The 16,370-nt window shown below is 37.2% G+C and overlaps 1 protein-coding gene across 4 annotated transcripts in view; it reads left to right on the top strand.

The window, feature by feature from the left end:
* Positions 1-16,370, top strand: part of SNAP25 (synaptosome associated protein 25) — a 78,461-nt gene that overhangs the window by 41,409 nt on the left and 20,682 nt on the right. For 3 of the 4 annotated variants that reach the window (XM_025039942.1, XM_025039941.1, XM_006921591.3), the window contains exons 3-4: positions 8,631-8,766; positions 10,700-10,741. In XM_025039942.1, coding sequence (XP_024895710.1) covers positions 8,695-8,766; positions 10,700-10,741 — 114 coding nt within the window. In that variant the 5' untranslated portion in view covers positions 8,631-8,694. Of the gene's footprint in view, positions 1-8,614; positions 8,767-10,699; positions 10,742-16,370 lie in introns of those variants that run through there. The other variant, XM_006921592.1, reaches the window with a different exon arrangement.

Genomic DNA, 16,370 nt, shown 5'->3' with positions numbered 1-16,370 from the left:
CAGAGGAAGAATTTATTAGGACAATCCATAGAGTCTCTAATATGCAGAATCTTCTGTTTTCTCCCTTTTGAGCTCTAATGACCTTAAAGAATAAGTCTTAACTTTTACAGACTGTTATTTGGGGAAGATGAGAAGTCCTCGGCATGCTTTTCCTGATAAGCATCTTCCCTTTGCATTCTGAATGAAAGATTTCATCTCATGAAAGTCAGCCAGTGTGTCCACCCTCTGAGCGCAGGACACTGCTGTGAGACATTTAGAACCCATGACCCCATGGAGCTTTCAGTATGCTTGGGAAGCAAATGTTGGCAGAAGTCTGTAGCTCCCATTGGATGGGCAAAGTGAAATAATGGCAGATAGTGCAGCAGCAGACATATAAGCAGAGAGTCAGGTTCCCCAAGTGGGACACTCAGCTTCTTCCACCAACCAGCTCTGTGATCTTGGTTGGCTGATTTTCAAGTTGTTTATAAACTTGTACTTTATTCTTTTCATGCTTATTATGGAGATAATGTGGTTTAAAGTAGCACTTCTCAAACTTCTGATGCTTGGTGGTCTTGTGCAGTAGCTGATCTGATCCAGTAGGTGTGGGGTGGAGCCAAAGATTCTGTGTTTCTAACAAGCTCAAGGTGATGCTTGGGGTAAAAAGGTTTGAGGTTCCTGTATAAACCTCCTAGTTTTACATAAAGTTCCTGGTTTGATTCCTATCACATAGAAAGTTCTCATTAAGTGACTATTATTATGCATAATATTTTGACAACAAGAGTTATATGACATAGAATGTTGAAATAAATGCAGCTGATTTTTCTTACTCAAGAAAGGCTGCTTCAAACCTGGGGCGAATTCTCATTATTCAGAATAGAATATGCTCCCAATGCACTTGAGGAATCTTAGGGACTTGCCTCAGCAGCTGTCACTGTGCTTCACTATTCCGTAGAATAGGCGCTTTGGGTCTTACAGTTCCATTAACTTCAAGGATAAATTTCATTCAGTGAAAATAAAACACTAGGCCCATCCTTGATTACATTCTCATTCCATTGCAGTCAGAGAAAGAAATAATTAGCTCCTGCCTCCAAACACATCCAAGTGCTGGCTCTTTCTAGATGGTAAGAACAAAAACTCAGAAAAGGCAGATGACTACCCTGCTGTTAGATTCTGAATCATGAGCCAAATGAGAGCTCCCACAGCTTAGATGTGTAATATTGGTTTGTTGTTTTTTGAGTTTGTTTTATCAAGGTGAAAGGGATAGGTCTAAGACATGTATTCCCGTCTGTTGAGTTTGACCAAAGTACATGATTGTAATACTAATCTTTAATATTGATAAAAGCTACAATTCACTATGAAAAAGTAGCAATAAAAGGCCTATATATGTGAAAACACAGCTGTAAAATGTAAAAAGCAAAAATGAGCTGAAATATAAGAAGTAACTGATAAAGCTACAATTACTATGGGAGACTTGCATACACAGAAATCAATAGATCAGGTTGGCTAAGGATTACAGGGAGTTTGAATAACTAATCTTCCTTTTCAGCTTGATTTGATGTAAGTAGGAAACTAGGTAAAATCAAAGTTAGTGTAGGCTTTTTTCTCAAACACAAATTAAATATTTGCAGAATTGACCACATGTTAGGGTGCAAAGGAAATCTCACCAAATTTCAAATAGCAAAAATTATGTGTGCCACCTTCACTGGCCATAATGAAATAAAATTAGAAATTACCAAAAAACAAACAAACAAACAAGAAAAACCCCTCTATTATTTAAATTTCAAAATCATACATTCAAATAACTCTTGAATTACGGAGGAAATTAAAAGTGAAATTTAAAACTCCTCAGAAATAAATAACAAGTCATATTATATTCTAAAACCTATAGGATAGTGCCACAGTAATACATATAGGACAATTTGTAGCAATATATATATTGTATCAAAAACAAGAAAAATGTAAAATAAATTAATCTTTTGTCAATTCAAAAAGCTACGAAAAGAACAACACAATGACACATCTTAGGAAGAAAAGGGAAATAAAATAAGAACAAAGGCAAAGAAAAAAGAACTGGAGATTAAAAGCATAGGTGGAATTGGTAAATAATATCAAAAGTTGGAATATACTGAGATATGCCTGTTAAAACACTCTTCATTATTTTTCAATATATAAATGAAACTAAGAATGAAATATTTCCAGTTTTTAATTAAAAGATAAAATAACCACATAATGTGTTTGAGAATAAACATACCTTAAAATATTTTTGAAAATGACCCAAAATTAAGATACAGGCAGGTCAAGGTAAGAATGATTGCTGATAATGCACAAGCCTAACAGCATTTTAAGATATAGACAAAAATGTGTTAGAAAAAAAAGTTTTAGCTCAAGAATGACTAATATTTTTAGCCTTGGGAGCAAAGGAAAAAAAAAATGACCTAAATTCCTCATCTGAAATCCATCTGTGTGTCAATGGAGAGTTACTGCTAAGCTCGTTTCCTAATCGACAAAGTAGGGATGGTAATAGTGTCATTTAAGGTTTACGTAAGTTATTATATGAAAAGCACTTAAAAGAGTGCCCTGCAAAGAGTAAGCCCTCAGTAAGTGTTAGTGTTATTTTTATTAATAATTAAGGAGAATTGTTTTACATGGTTTATAAAGTCCCTTTGTTCTTCTTTGGGCTTTGTTGAATATAGTGAGTCTTTAATAAACTTTTGTTGAATTTCATTGAGTCTTGAATAAACGTTTGTTAAATTCCACCAGAAAGCAGACAGAGTCAACAGGAGAAGAGATCTACCCTACAGAAGCTTTGTTCAAATAATTAACAGTGTGGGGAGACATCAAGATGTAGGTTTCAGCATTTTGTGATAATTTAGATAATAGGTATATATATCTATACATATCTATGTCTATATATATCCATATATATCTATACATAATGTTTGTTGATTTGTTTTATTAATTAAAAGGTGAAACATGAAGAGAATTATACCTTCCCCAAGACATTCCTAACCTATCATACTTGGATTAATGGCCAATGTCCCCAGCATAATAGCCATCTATGTTTCTGTCCACCTAGTATATCGAAACACACACCCCTTAGAGCCACCCTCACTCATTCCTTCTCCCTAGGTCCTAACCTCATATTTAAGTTCAGACTCAACCTCAAGAAAGTAGTCTTAGCCTAATGCATGTAAATAAGCAAACTCTTTAATAAGGGAGAAAGGGTCGTCTTTGGAATTCATCTGCCCTGTGTCCAATGTGGGACTCAAATAGACTTGTACGCAGCATTAGAGAATGAAGAGCCTTACAAATTACTCAGCTAGCTCACTGTGTATCACATACATCCATAGCCATAGACACTCGTATGCTTCTATCAATGCTGCTACTGGGGCTGAGAACTTTGGTCTATAGTTGGTCATGAAAATTAGGAATCTTTGTGAGGGCTTTGCAGGCACCCCAGAACGTCATAGTTTATCACATGGATTAAATCCGATTTATAGTCCTAAAACCCTGTAAGAATAGTCAATCAAAGGTAAATTCATTTTTATATTTTACTCCATACATCATTTCTTTTTTTTAAAATATGGTCCAGGAACACAAAGCCCATCATGGGAAGCTCCATTAAAAGGAAAGTCTATAGGCAAATATAGACAGAAGAAAACGCCACACGTTTTGTTTGTCTACCAGAAATGTACAATGCTTTATGGATATGAAAGACTGATAAGGAATGCTTTAAAGATTTCTGTTTACTTTTATTTAGCCCAGGGATCTGCAAATGTTTTCTTTACAGAACCAAATAGTAAATTTTTCAGCTTCGAGGGCTATGTGGTCTCTTGCAATCACTCAGCTCTGCCACTGTAGCCTGAAAGAAGCCATTGACAACAAGGAAACCAGTGGGCGTGGTTGTCTGTCAATCAATTCATGTCGTTTTTCACACATACAAAGTATTCCTCTTCTTTGAGTCTTTTCAACTATTTAAAAATGTAAAAACCGTCCTTTGCTCACGGCCAGTACAAAAATAGGCGGTGAGCTGGATTTGTCTACAATTCCCTGAAGCCTCTGGTTGATCCTACTGTTTCCCCATTCTATATGACTATAGAACCTTCCTCTGACTCCGCATTTATTAACATTCCAGTGTTCTATAGATAGAAGCTACTCAAAGTGCAGTCTGAGGACCAACGGCATCAGCATTGCCTGGGGGCTTGTTAGAAATGCAGAATCTGGGGCCCCATCTAAGAGCAATTAACTCAGAATCTCTGAGAGTGGGATCTAGCAGTATGTTTTAATAAGGTTTCTGGTGATTCTGATGCCTGTTAAAGTTTTAGAAACACTGCTATTGACCACGCCTGGAAAATTGCTGACTTGGGAACATTAAATGCCACCTGGGGGTGCCAGAACAGTTCATTCAGTCACTCATTCAATAAGCGAATTAACATGAACACCTAGTAGGGGCCAGACCCTTCACTAAACACTGGTGATTTGAGATAATTAATAGAATACTGTTGGGCCCCTAATGGACTGGGAAATTGTCTTACATCAGAGCCCCAGGGAATAGTTCTGAGTGGCTCTGATTTTTATTTCCTCACTAAGCAGGCTTTGCTGGCTGGGGCCACACTATGAGCTCAGGAAACACACACGTTGGAGGTTTAATGTGCTAATATGAGTGAAGTGTTCCACACCTTCTAGATAATAGATGCCATTTCACTATAACATCCTTTCAGCTACTGAAATAACTGTTATTCAACATTATCATGCTTCTTCAGATGCTGTCTCTTAGAATGTTAATATGCTTGGGTTTGGGGTTTATGGGAGAACTTGTAAAACACTGGCATTAAACATCCCAACAGAAGACCTGGAGGTGCGCTCCATGCCTTCTCTCTATTCTTACTAGGAGAGGGGACATCGCTTTTACAGCATTGAAATCTCCGTGCATTTGAGATCTCTGAAACTCATCAGCCTTCCTCTCAAATCACAGACATACCCCAACACTTTAGAACAGGACAAAGGCGTGGGAGTTCCTGGGGGTACTGTGAAAGTGGTGAAAACAGGGGTATCCACCACATGGCTTTTCTGCTATCACGCCAACTGCCCATCAGCCAGATCTTCATAGGTTGCTCTTAGCTTGAAGCCAGGGGGCCCTGTAGCTGTTCTTCAGGTGCTGAAAATAGCAACTTTGAGAGGAGATTGCCAAGGAAACACATGAAAGCCAGAGAGGAGAGAGAGAGATAAGGGGTGGGGAGGAGAGGGAGACAGTACATCTACCAACAAATAGACCTGGAGGAGTGGGAAATTACAACAGCATTAGAGGTTTGAAAGCACACAGACCTCTGCCTTCTAATAAACTGGCTTATTAAAAGGAAAGGTCAAGTTGTTTGCTTAGACTAAAGGAAGAATTTTCCCCAAGGAACCCAGCAGCAAAATACAAAGATGGAGAACAGGGTGAGAAGACAGTCTTGTTTGTCTCCATGTAGTTATCCCATGAGAGATGCTGCTTACAGACTGGAGACTTAGGCACTCTGCTGGTTTCCCTGGTTTCAGGCTTCCATAGGCACTCAGCACCACAGCAACATGCCTCTTGCTCAGCCATTAGTAAAGAAAAGTTAATTAACAAACATTGGATTTGTTCCAATTTTAGCAAAGGGTACATACAGCCCTGTCCTAAATGAGCAAGGCTTTCTCAATATTAAGCCCCCACATCCTCATGAACAAGATTAATCAGAAACTTCTATAATGTATTCCCCTCAACAAGTTCATGAGACTGGTATTATTTACCTTTTGAGAAAACCAAAGCTCAGAGACTGTGATAAATTTGCCCAGAGTCACCCAGCAACTGAATGCCAGAGCCAGCAGCCTAACTACATCTTTCTAACATCCAAGAACTTATTCATTCCACTAAGATATGGCCCACAATCTACTCAATGTTTCCATTGACAAACCATTTTATTCTGAAGAGTAGATCCCAGTCACTTAGGGGAACATTAGAATTTTATTTGTGCTTATCTAAAGCTTCAGGAGTGACTTGGTGTAAATTTCTTCCAATTTCTGTTTCCTAGGTCCCTAACTGCTAAAATGGAGACCTGTATTTAAGCAAAGACACAAAGTATTTAAAGCTCTACATCATATCATGAGTACATATTCTGGTGTGTGAAAATTAGCAGGCTCATGGTAGGATGCCCGGTCAATATTTCAAATGACTGTCCATAAAACTAACCTAATATAAGCGTACTACTTTTTATTTTAATGCCACTAGTAAAATGCAGCCCTGAAAGTTTTCTCCTTCTTTTGTACTATGATTTCATATTTGATACTTTGCCCAAGAATCACTGAGAACAGAAGAACTGTGAAATCTATTATCCCCCAAAGAAGTTTTACCTTAGCATTCATCCTACCTGGGAACTCTGAATAGTCTGTTACTCCACAAGAGGGATAAATTTAAAAAATTCTAATAATAGGTACTAAATTAAAATCCCAGAGGAATTCCACTTTAGCTGTCAAGAAAACGATGTGGCAGTGGGTGGGGGAGACAGTGTCACAGAGGCCCCTCCCTGGGCCCGCAACAAGAATCTCCCTCTGTGAACTGTAGTTCCCTTGCCTCCCAATGAGTATGTTCCTGATGTTTCTTGATTAATAGTTTTCGTTTTATTTTAATAAAAAAGTGTTTCTCATATAAGTCGTCGTAGTCGTCGTCGTTGTCATCATCATCATCATCATCATCATCATCAAACATGGTATTGCCCCAAAGCCCTAAATCTTATTTCTCTCCCAGCTTCAGTTTTCAATGGAAGGGCAAACAGGAATGTGTTTTTGATTAGAAATTATGCTTTTATGCAATGTTTCTATTCCATTTTAAGTTTCTTCAGGCCTTCATTAGTGTAACACCAGCTGCTATAACAAAACAAATGCATATGAAGGTTCAGGTCATTGTGGTCAGCTATCAAATTTCCTCCAGGAAAAGATGTGAAGGGCCCAAGTTCCTACTGTCTCATGGCCTGGCCATCCTCTAGGGCCCTGTTTTTTGCTGGCAAAAAGAAAATGAGAGGGCATGGAGGGAATGCCTGCTTTTGAGTTGCTTTAGTCTGGCAAGTATACATATCATTTTGACTACAATTCATGAACCATCTTTAGCCCCATGGCACCATATCCTTGAAATGAGGACTGGAAATGTGATTTTTGACTGAGCAGCCATTTCCCAGAGACTGTGCTCTACCGTGGAAGAGGGAGGATAAATTCTCGTACACAATTGGCCATCTCAGCCACAAGACAAGAGCTCATGCCTTCTACATTTGTGTTACTCACAAAGATGTTTTCATTATATCAAATACTTATCTTCTTAAACCCTTTCTCAAGCTCTTTACCCCTTCACTGATGGGGTCCCCTGTTTGCCTTTGTTAGAGACAGGACTTCCTCAGGGAGGCCTGCTGTGACTCATGGCACCCATGGTATGTCCTCAAATATAATTAATTTCACACAGAATAATCTCATTTCCTTATTTCACTCCCATCTTCCCAATTAGATTGTAGTTCTGTGACAACAATGAACTTGCCTGTCTCATTCATCACCATATTTTTAGTACCTAACACTGTCCTGGCATATTATAGGTACTCAATCAATATTTAAAAATAAAGGAAGGGCAAGAGAAAGAAAGAAAGGAAGAAGGAAGGAAGAGATGGAGGGAAGGGAGCTGATTGCCTCTGGAGGTAGCTCAATCTGGCTACCTGTAATTTGTAATTTGAGGTTTCAAAAGAGTAGCCCAAAAATGGGCTGGTCACATTTCAAGGCCAAGGACTCACCCTCTTTGGAGAAATAGTTGCGAACACCCACATAAACCATCGTGGAAACCTCTGATAGTAATTAAAAGAGACTAAAAATTTTCTGCCTTTTGCTTCCAAATGCTTCTGAATGCAATGGAATACTACGCAACAACCAAAAGGAATGAACTATTAATACATGTTATAACATGAATGAATCTCAAAATAATTATGATAAGTGAAAGAAGCAATACATCCCATATCACTCCGTTTGTATTAGGAAATGCAAACTAACTTTTAGTGATAGAAAGCTGGTGAGCAGTTGTCTTGACCTGTGATAAGGCAACATGGGTTTGGTGGGTGTAGGATTACAAAGGGCATGAAGAAACTTTTAGGAGTGATGGATATGTTCATTTTTCTTAATTGTAGTCATGGTTTCCTAGATTTATATGAATAGTAGTCATGGTTTCCTGGATTTATATGTATATCAAAACTTTTCAAAGTATACACTTCAAATATGTGGGATTTACTGTATGTTAATTATACCTCAATAAAGCTATTAAAAATAAAATTAAAATAAGTAAATGTGAGATTAAAAGTATACTAACTCAGAATCACATCTATTCATCCTATCATACCTAACTCTTGGATGGCTTGTGTCTTAAAAAAATACTTCATAGGTAGACAGGTATCTGTGTCCATGATAAAGTTGGCAAGTATGCATTCATGGTGTCTTTTGGAGAAACAGCATAATTCTGTTGACCCCTGTTTGAGTATGGCTTCCAGCTCAGAAGATGACTGAGTTATGGAGATGGAGTTTGGGCTATTTATATCTTCTCCTATTTGCACACATTTACACATACACACATAAAGTCTCACATGTTCATTTCTATTTCTTTCCAGGTCCTGTGGCCAAACCCATTACTAACCTCCCAGCTCAGGCACCCAGCCACCTCCCACCACTACCATGGCTGAAGACGCGGACATGCGCAATGAGCTGGAAGAGATGCAGCGAAGGGCTGACCAGCTGGCTGATGAGGTGAGGGATGGAAACATGAGAAGGCAGCAAAAGATAGGGAGCGATGTAGTTTATCTTATTCAAGTTCAATGGGAAAAGGGCTTCTTCTAATGTCTCAAAAAAAAGCAGGATGCATATGACTGTGATTTCCTCTACAACTAAGGCCTCTGCAAACAGCAACATATTAATTATAAAACCTATGCACAAATTAATGTCTTAGACTAAGTTCCCAATTTCTAGAAATCTAGAAAATTCAAGATGCTCTAAGAAAAGCAATATCTTTGGGTGTCTGACAGCCAGTGGTGTACTGGAGCTGGCTTAATTCTGAGAGCTAACATTTTTATGTAACATTGCTACATTTTCCAGAACTTTATGAGCCGGTATTAAAGTTGAATTATAAAAATGACAATTAAATAGAGTATATTAAAATCAGAGGTACTAAATACTCGGAGCTCGTCACTTCCTAATTGTTTTGCTACTATTTATACTCTCAAAGTTCTTGGCATGTGTTGGGTCTGTAGTGTGGAGATACTGTGTAATGGTGTGTTACTGTGACTCTTCCTAAGTTCACTGCAGTGACACTGTGATATACCTAGAAATCAGACAAGGTGAGAGTATTTATACCATGGGAATCTGCAAACACTACAAATCAGGGCTGGACTTTTTGCTTTGTTGATTGTCTAGACTTAAGAAAGGGGAAAAATATTAATAATGCAGATTAAATTTAAAAGTGTCCACATTTGCAGCTATTACACTATGAATAACACAAAAAAATGAGAAAAACTTCCATTTGAAAATGATGATTCTCTTTAGCAAAGAAGTCATTTGTATCATTGATAAATAAGTAAAGTTCCAACATATTTCTTCTTGTTTTATTTCCCTCTTACTCATTAATGTAAATGAAAATATCAACCAGTGTTTATGCCAGAACTGCACTTGTTCTGTGAACATTTAGCTATGAGCACAGAGGTCACCAGTAATCAACAAAAGCTTTCTGTGAGAATCAATTGGTTATATGGAATTTATAATAGAGAGTTTTATATTATTATTTGTAAATTTTTTACTGTGTATCTTTTATGTCATTAAAATAATGAGGTTAAATACATACATATATTCATATATTATTTTCTGGAGAGCCAGATATTAAACATTTGCTAGCATATCACTGCTTATAGCCATTCTATTTCAAAAACAGCCTGTTCACAACTCTTCCAGGAAAGTTAACATTCTTCATGTTTCTACGGAATCTTCTTCAAAATTAGTTCGTCACTTAAAAGCACAGCTTTGAGAGATCACACTGGTTGTTAGATTCTTAGTATTTTCAAAGGAACTGAGAAAAAAGTGACAACATTGTGCCTCAGGGACCAGCACTGAGTTCAGACTTGCCATCTAATTTTTCTTATCTAAGGATGAAGATAATTATTATAACTGTCTCCTACAGGCTAGTTGTTTCAAACATGCTTGATTTTTTTCACCCTAAGGCAACAACTTAATTTGTATTGATAAGAACTTCCAATTGTGTTTCTAAGGCTTTATGAGAAACTTGATGTTAGATTCATCTCATTTCACAAAAAATTGTGTTTGTGTTTAAAATTTAATATTCCGCGTCTAGGGAGCCCAAATTAGTCCTCTGAGATAATTTTCATACATCCTGCACATGCAAAACTATCTTTTCCAGATTACTTTTTCTTTGATATCAAGATCAGCTTCATATGGTTTTGATTTTATGAAGATCAGTTTTAATGTAATTTGCTTTAGGGAATCTTATTATGCAGAAAGACTGATAGGAGAGAGATTGAAAATGGGGAGAACTTTTGTGTTTCAGTTATAAACATAAAAAAATATGTGACAGTGACCCTTTGTATTTCTCAAGAGAAGAAAGTAGTTCTATTATCCCAAGACCTCTGGATCCTGCACTCATAATATTTGTGTTTGTTTTTTTTTTTCATCTTAGTCGCTGGAAAGCACCCGTCGTATGCTGCAACTGGTTGAAGAGGTAAGGAGTGGCCATATTTTAGAATAAACTAATCCCTGGACCATGATCCCATTGATTCCAGTGTTGATGGGGCCACCAGGAAGCCACATAGGGAGGGAGATGCTACATTTAAGTTGTCAGATAGTCATCAAAGTATCCACTCTTCCTCCCAGCCCAGGTTTTCCTTACAGTCTGAGAAGCAGGGAAGTATAGTATTTCCAAGTAAATACTCCCCAAAAGTCACAAAAGATTGAATCGCTTTAAACAAATCAGTGATTTTTAATATACAAAGAAATTATCTACATAAAAATCTCATTTGTAATTATTTTGATGCCTTTAAGTCACACCTAGTCTTGACATCTTGTTCTGTTTTTAGCCACATGTATGACTTTTAAAAATATATACCCCTATAGGTGTAACATATTCAGAAATTATAATCTTTGGAGTCAGGCACTCAAATTCATGGAATAATAGGAAAATTCTTCAATAAGGGGAAATATCAAGACCAATAATGTAAATATAGAAGCTCTTTTATATTCCTGACTCTGGATTGAACATTCATTTGTGAGGCATGGTTAATGAATGCTGAACTATTTTTAAATGGGTAAAATAGGGCAGATAGCAATTATGGAATCAAAAGGCCATTTACAATAAAACTCACTGATTCCAATTTGGGAGAGCAGCAGTCAACCAGGAAGAATAAATGGATTAATTGAACTTGTCCTTTGGGAGAGATGAAGTAGAAAAAGAATGGAATGGGTTGTATTTATCTTAAATGAATAAAATAAGCCTAACAGTTTTTATTCAGTGAGAAGCTGTTTTAGCTATGCTTTGAAACTGATTATCAATGTATAAATTCACGTATGGTTATCGTTTTTAGAGATCTTGAGGTTTTTCTAGCAGAATAATTAAATGAGCCTACTCCCCTCATGCTACCCTAAATCGCTTATGCAATCACATAAAAAAAGGAAGATAAATTTCACAAGGCTAAAAGGAAAGGCAGCTGCCTCTCACACTTTAGGAGCCAGCATCTTCCCTTATTACTACAGCTTTAGCTTCTCACCTAAGAGTGAAATATGATGGCTAAATGTGAATTGCCACAGGAGGAGTAGGGAGAAGGTGATAACCAGGAGCTCTCAGGATGCTCAGCAGCTTGGAAAAGCAGCCTTCACTCTCTAAATGAAGAAAATTTTTTCTTTGTTCTATTCTGGAAACACCACTCATGCAGAAATACTTGAGGACCTAAAAAGAGGCAGATAATGTAAATCTAGCAGTGCTGGTGAGACTTTTAGAGTAGGTTTACTGTCCCTCACTCTGAGAATAAATGAAAGGGAACAAACCTTAGTAACATTTCTATGTTAGTTCTGATGTTGACTTGAAGGGAGACCAGAAGTCCACTGTCATAATTATCTCGATACATCTTTATGACCTTCAACCATAGCCTCCAAGCTCACTTTTTTTGTTGTTTTCATTCATGTGTATGAACATGTGAAGTAAATTTCTAAAGCAGCAAAACTATCACAAGTTTGCCCACCTATGCAATGTCGAAATACTACCTAGAACATGGAACATGGTGGAGCAAATGCATGAAAATACATCATTATGAACTGGCCCCTCAGCCATCAGAGTCTTTGGGTCACAGACATTTGTGTCTTAAATGGCAGGCATTGTCAGCCAGATTTGAGAAAGGAGTGCTTGCTCTAATATATTCTGGCGGGGAAAAAAATCTCAAAAGCTCTATCAATTAAGTAGAATTGTAGAATCATATGTGTTTGTTTCTCCTGAACTGTTTCTCGACCAAGCATAAAGTTGCATCTTAGAATAAGGAGTGAAACAGATAGAAGCTCTCTCCTACCTCTAATAAGCGAGAGGAAGCTATTAGACTTTTCATTCTTAGGAATTTATGAGCAAGCCATTATTAGAGTAGATCGATTTGCTCTTACTTCCTCCTAGTTATTTTATATTTATGGTCAATCACCTCTTATGTCTAGGGCATTGGCTATTCAAATGATATTCTGCTTTTCAATCAAAAAGGAAATTCTCTTTAAAGAGAATCAGCATTAAATATTCATTAAGGGCAGAAATCATTCGGAAAATCTGAGCCTTGAAATACTAGGATCTTGCCCATGATCCCAAAGTGCATGAATCCTATATAATTTGAATTAAGCAGAATTCTTATTGAAATTCATTCTCAAAGACAGGAAAGGTTACTAAATTCATAATGTCTCCCTAAGGCAAACTGTCCGACTTTGTGCCATCTCTCATAGACTTTAGGCTATAACAGAGTGGCAGGGTAGAGGCTTGCTTTTTAATAGAAGCCATCATCAATGTTTCAAAGATGATGTAAAGTTACACAGAGGTCAGTGGGGAAAGTTCAGAAAAGCTGAATACCATACACAGGTAAAATGGTTAGAAATTATATAGCACTAGGTTTTCAGCCTGGAGGTAGGAACTGTCTCTTTTGATGGACGCATTTTAACAAATATTTATTGAATGTCTAACTCTGGGGGTGGGAGAGAAGATATAAATTGATATTATGCAGGAAAACAGCTATGAAAATAGCTTTCCAAATTCAAGGCTGTACCTGCCTTAGGAGTATAGAGGAGGGAACAATTAATTCTGGTGGGAGAGTCATGAATGTATCTTCAAGGAGTATTTGATTCCAGGCCAAAAAAAAAAAAAAAAGTTAACTCTAATATCACTAAATTTAGGAAATGATGTTTACACATGAATGTCTTAGGTTATGAAAACTAAGCCCAGGAAAAGCCGTATTACTTTAGGGTAGGTTGATTCAAAAGATTGGAATGGTGCCTGAGGGCTCCTCAACATTTCAAGGATGTTTTAGCATCTTTTCTTTTTATGCCTTTTCTTTCAAAACAGTTTGATCAGGAGAAGAGAATAAGCATTCTAAAGCTATGTTTGTGTTGTGCTAAAACTGGAAAAATCAGGCTGGGTAGTTGTTTTCAGAGAGGCAGATATGGGTCTTTTGGAACTCTGGCAGTTAGAGAGTACCTAGACTATCCATGTTTTAGCTCAGACTTAGGGAAAAGCAAGGAAGACTAAAAATGTTCCAGAAACATTTGGAACATGATTTTACTTTTAGTTCATCGACAAAAAAGAAAAAATAAAAATAGAGAAATGAAAATTTTAAAAAAAGAAATGGAAAAAATATCACTCACATCTCAAACTGCCTTGTTTTAAGTAGATAATTTTCTCAGCAATCTGAAATAGAAACCAAGAATTCAGCTAAAACAAAAATAGAACCACCTCTTCTCACTCTTAGTTATTGAAACATAATACTCTTTAAGGAAGAGGAGAAAGTAATATTCTGCTTCTCCTGAGATATTGTCCCCACCCCTGCCCTTCTTTCGTGAGGTTCTAGTTCCCACAAAGAACAATTCATTTATTTTGATAAAAAACTGTCAGCAAAATAGTGGAGCCAAATGTACATGTTCTAACATTTATTGAGAGCCTACTCCGTGCCAGGTATTGTGCTCAAAGCTATCATCAAACATGCATTATCTAATACAATCCTTGTAGCATCTTTCACTACTACAGTTGACCCTTGAACAACAAGGTGGGTAAGGGTGCCCACCTTCTGCACTGTTGCAAACTGGAGCGTAGCCACAGTACTTTGATCTCTTTTACCAAGGAAGAAATTGAAGTACACAGTGGTTAAGTAATTTGCTTGAGAGACACAGCTACAAATGGCGGAGATGGAATTAAAGTCCAGGTCTACCTGATTCCAGAGTGTGAATTCTTATGCACAGTACTTAACTTCCTGTCCATCAGCAACCCCTACAATATTTACTTTTTTCTTTGAGAATTCCACAAAATGTAAAAGGATCCAAGAAAACAAACAGAAATAAAAGCAGTTCATACTAAACTGATTGAGATTTCACACAAATTAAGTCCTTTATCTTAATGTACTTCTTTTTGAACCATGGCCTCCCATAGAGTTGAACTTGTAGAAGCCTTTACATTCTATAGCTCATTCTATCCTCATAAGTACTCTAGGCAGTAAGGAGCTGTTTCCATTCCCATTGGATGGCTAGGGAAGCTGAAACACAAAACAGGTGACTCTAAAGCAACAGAATTTCAAAGATAAGTCTAGAATTCAGAATTACTGACTCCCAGATCCCAGCTCCTCCCTCCTGACCAAATTGTCTCTCACACTGTGAAACACAGTTGAGAAGCTATGAATTTGTCTATCTACCCCATATCCTTAGTGCCTGGGACAGAATGGAGACTCAATAAACACTTAGTGAATGGATGGATGGATGAGTGAATGGATGGGTAGATGGATGGATGAGCCAGAGAGTCATAAACCAGCCTACCAACCACCTAATCTTGTTTAGCATCTCCATCCCTATCTTAAATATGGGGAAAGATCCTGAAAGTTCAAGTGACTCTTTCACTGTCTCACAACTAGTTGTTGGCTGAGCTAAGAGCACAACACAGAATTCTTGACTCATTAATCTGTGCCCATTGCTTATGTTCTTCTAAATTCGGGCAAACTCTTGCTCCTTGGGATTAGTTCTGTGAATTATTCCACTGCTGAAACATTTAGCACTAAAGTGAACAAATATGAAATTATACTTGCAGGGCTCCATGCAAAATAAATAGGTATAACAGCATATTTAAAAAATATAAACAGATGAGAGCTAGACTGACCAAACTGAAATCACTAACTTATTTCCCACCCACTGTCCCTATAGAATGAAACAGGGATCTCAAATATGACCTTGATGTGGTACTCAGAGGAGAAAATGCTGAGATGCCTCTGGCTTCACCAGAACCTGCGTTGTCACATCCATATACTTAAATAAGCCATTCGCTTTTCATAATTTCTTATCATAAGTAATAGCTAACATTTGCAGAAAGAGCATAGAAATCATGAAATACAGGCTAGTGATGAAGAATGTTCATTTACAACACATTGAAGAAAAAGATTTGAAATTTCTTCTGGGGTCTAGAATCTTGCTGCTCAGTATGTGTCCTTGCACCAACCATCAGCAGCATGAAGAGCTTATTAGAAATTCAAAGTCAGGCTTTACTCCAGTCCTACTGAATCAGAATCCACATTTTAACAAGGCATTTCCTATGCAGTGTATTCATATGCACATTAAAGTTTGAAAAGTAGTGGGCTAGAAGCTTCTGAGGGTTGTCAGTAATTATGTCATTTTCAGTTTCCCCAAATGTCCTGCTACAGATGCATTTTCTGAAGGTATTTACTTTAGAAACACTTTAGTAATGCTAACTATAGGCTAGGCACCATGCTAGTACATGCCACATATTAATTCATTTAATTTGCATAACAAGTCAAAGAGGTATTAACTATGACTATCCTTATATGACAAATGAGAGAACTGAGGCACAGAGCAACTTGTACATTTCTCTGAGGTCCCGCAGCTAGGCAGTGAAATCACCAGAGCAGTCTGGCTCCAGAATCTGTGCTGTGCATGACTTCTGAAGTTATCCTGAACCATCACTCTGCAAACTACTCCCTGATTTCACAACTAAAGCCTATTAAAATGTATTCAAAAACAAGGTAGGCTTTTGTGTCCAGGGTAGTTAACTGGATATATTCTCTGAAATGGGGAATTATAAAAGCTCACAGAAATCACTTTTAGTATTTTATTTAATGTTT

Source organism: Pteropus alecto, unplaced genomic scaffold (assembly GCF_000325575.1).
Source record: "Pteropus alecto unplaced genomic scaffold, ASM32557v1 scaffold45, whole genome shotgun sequence".
NCBI lineage: Eukaryota > Metazoa > Chordata > Mammalia > Chiroptera > Pteropodidae > Pteropus > Pteropus alecto.
Note: the sequence above shows the minus strand (reverse complement) of the source record. Positions and strands in the feature narration are given on the sequence as shown.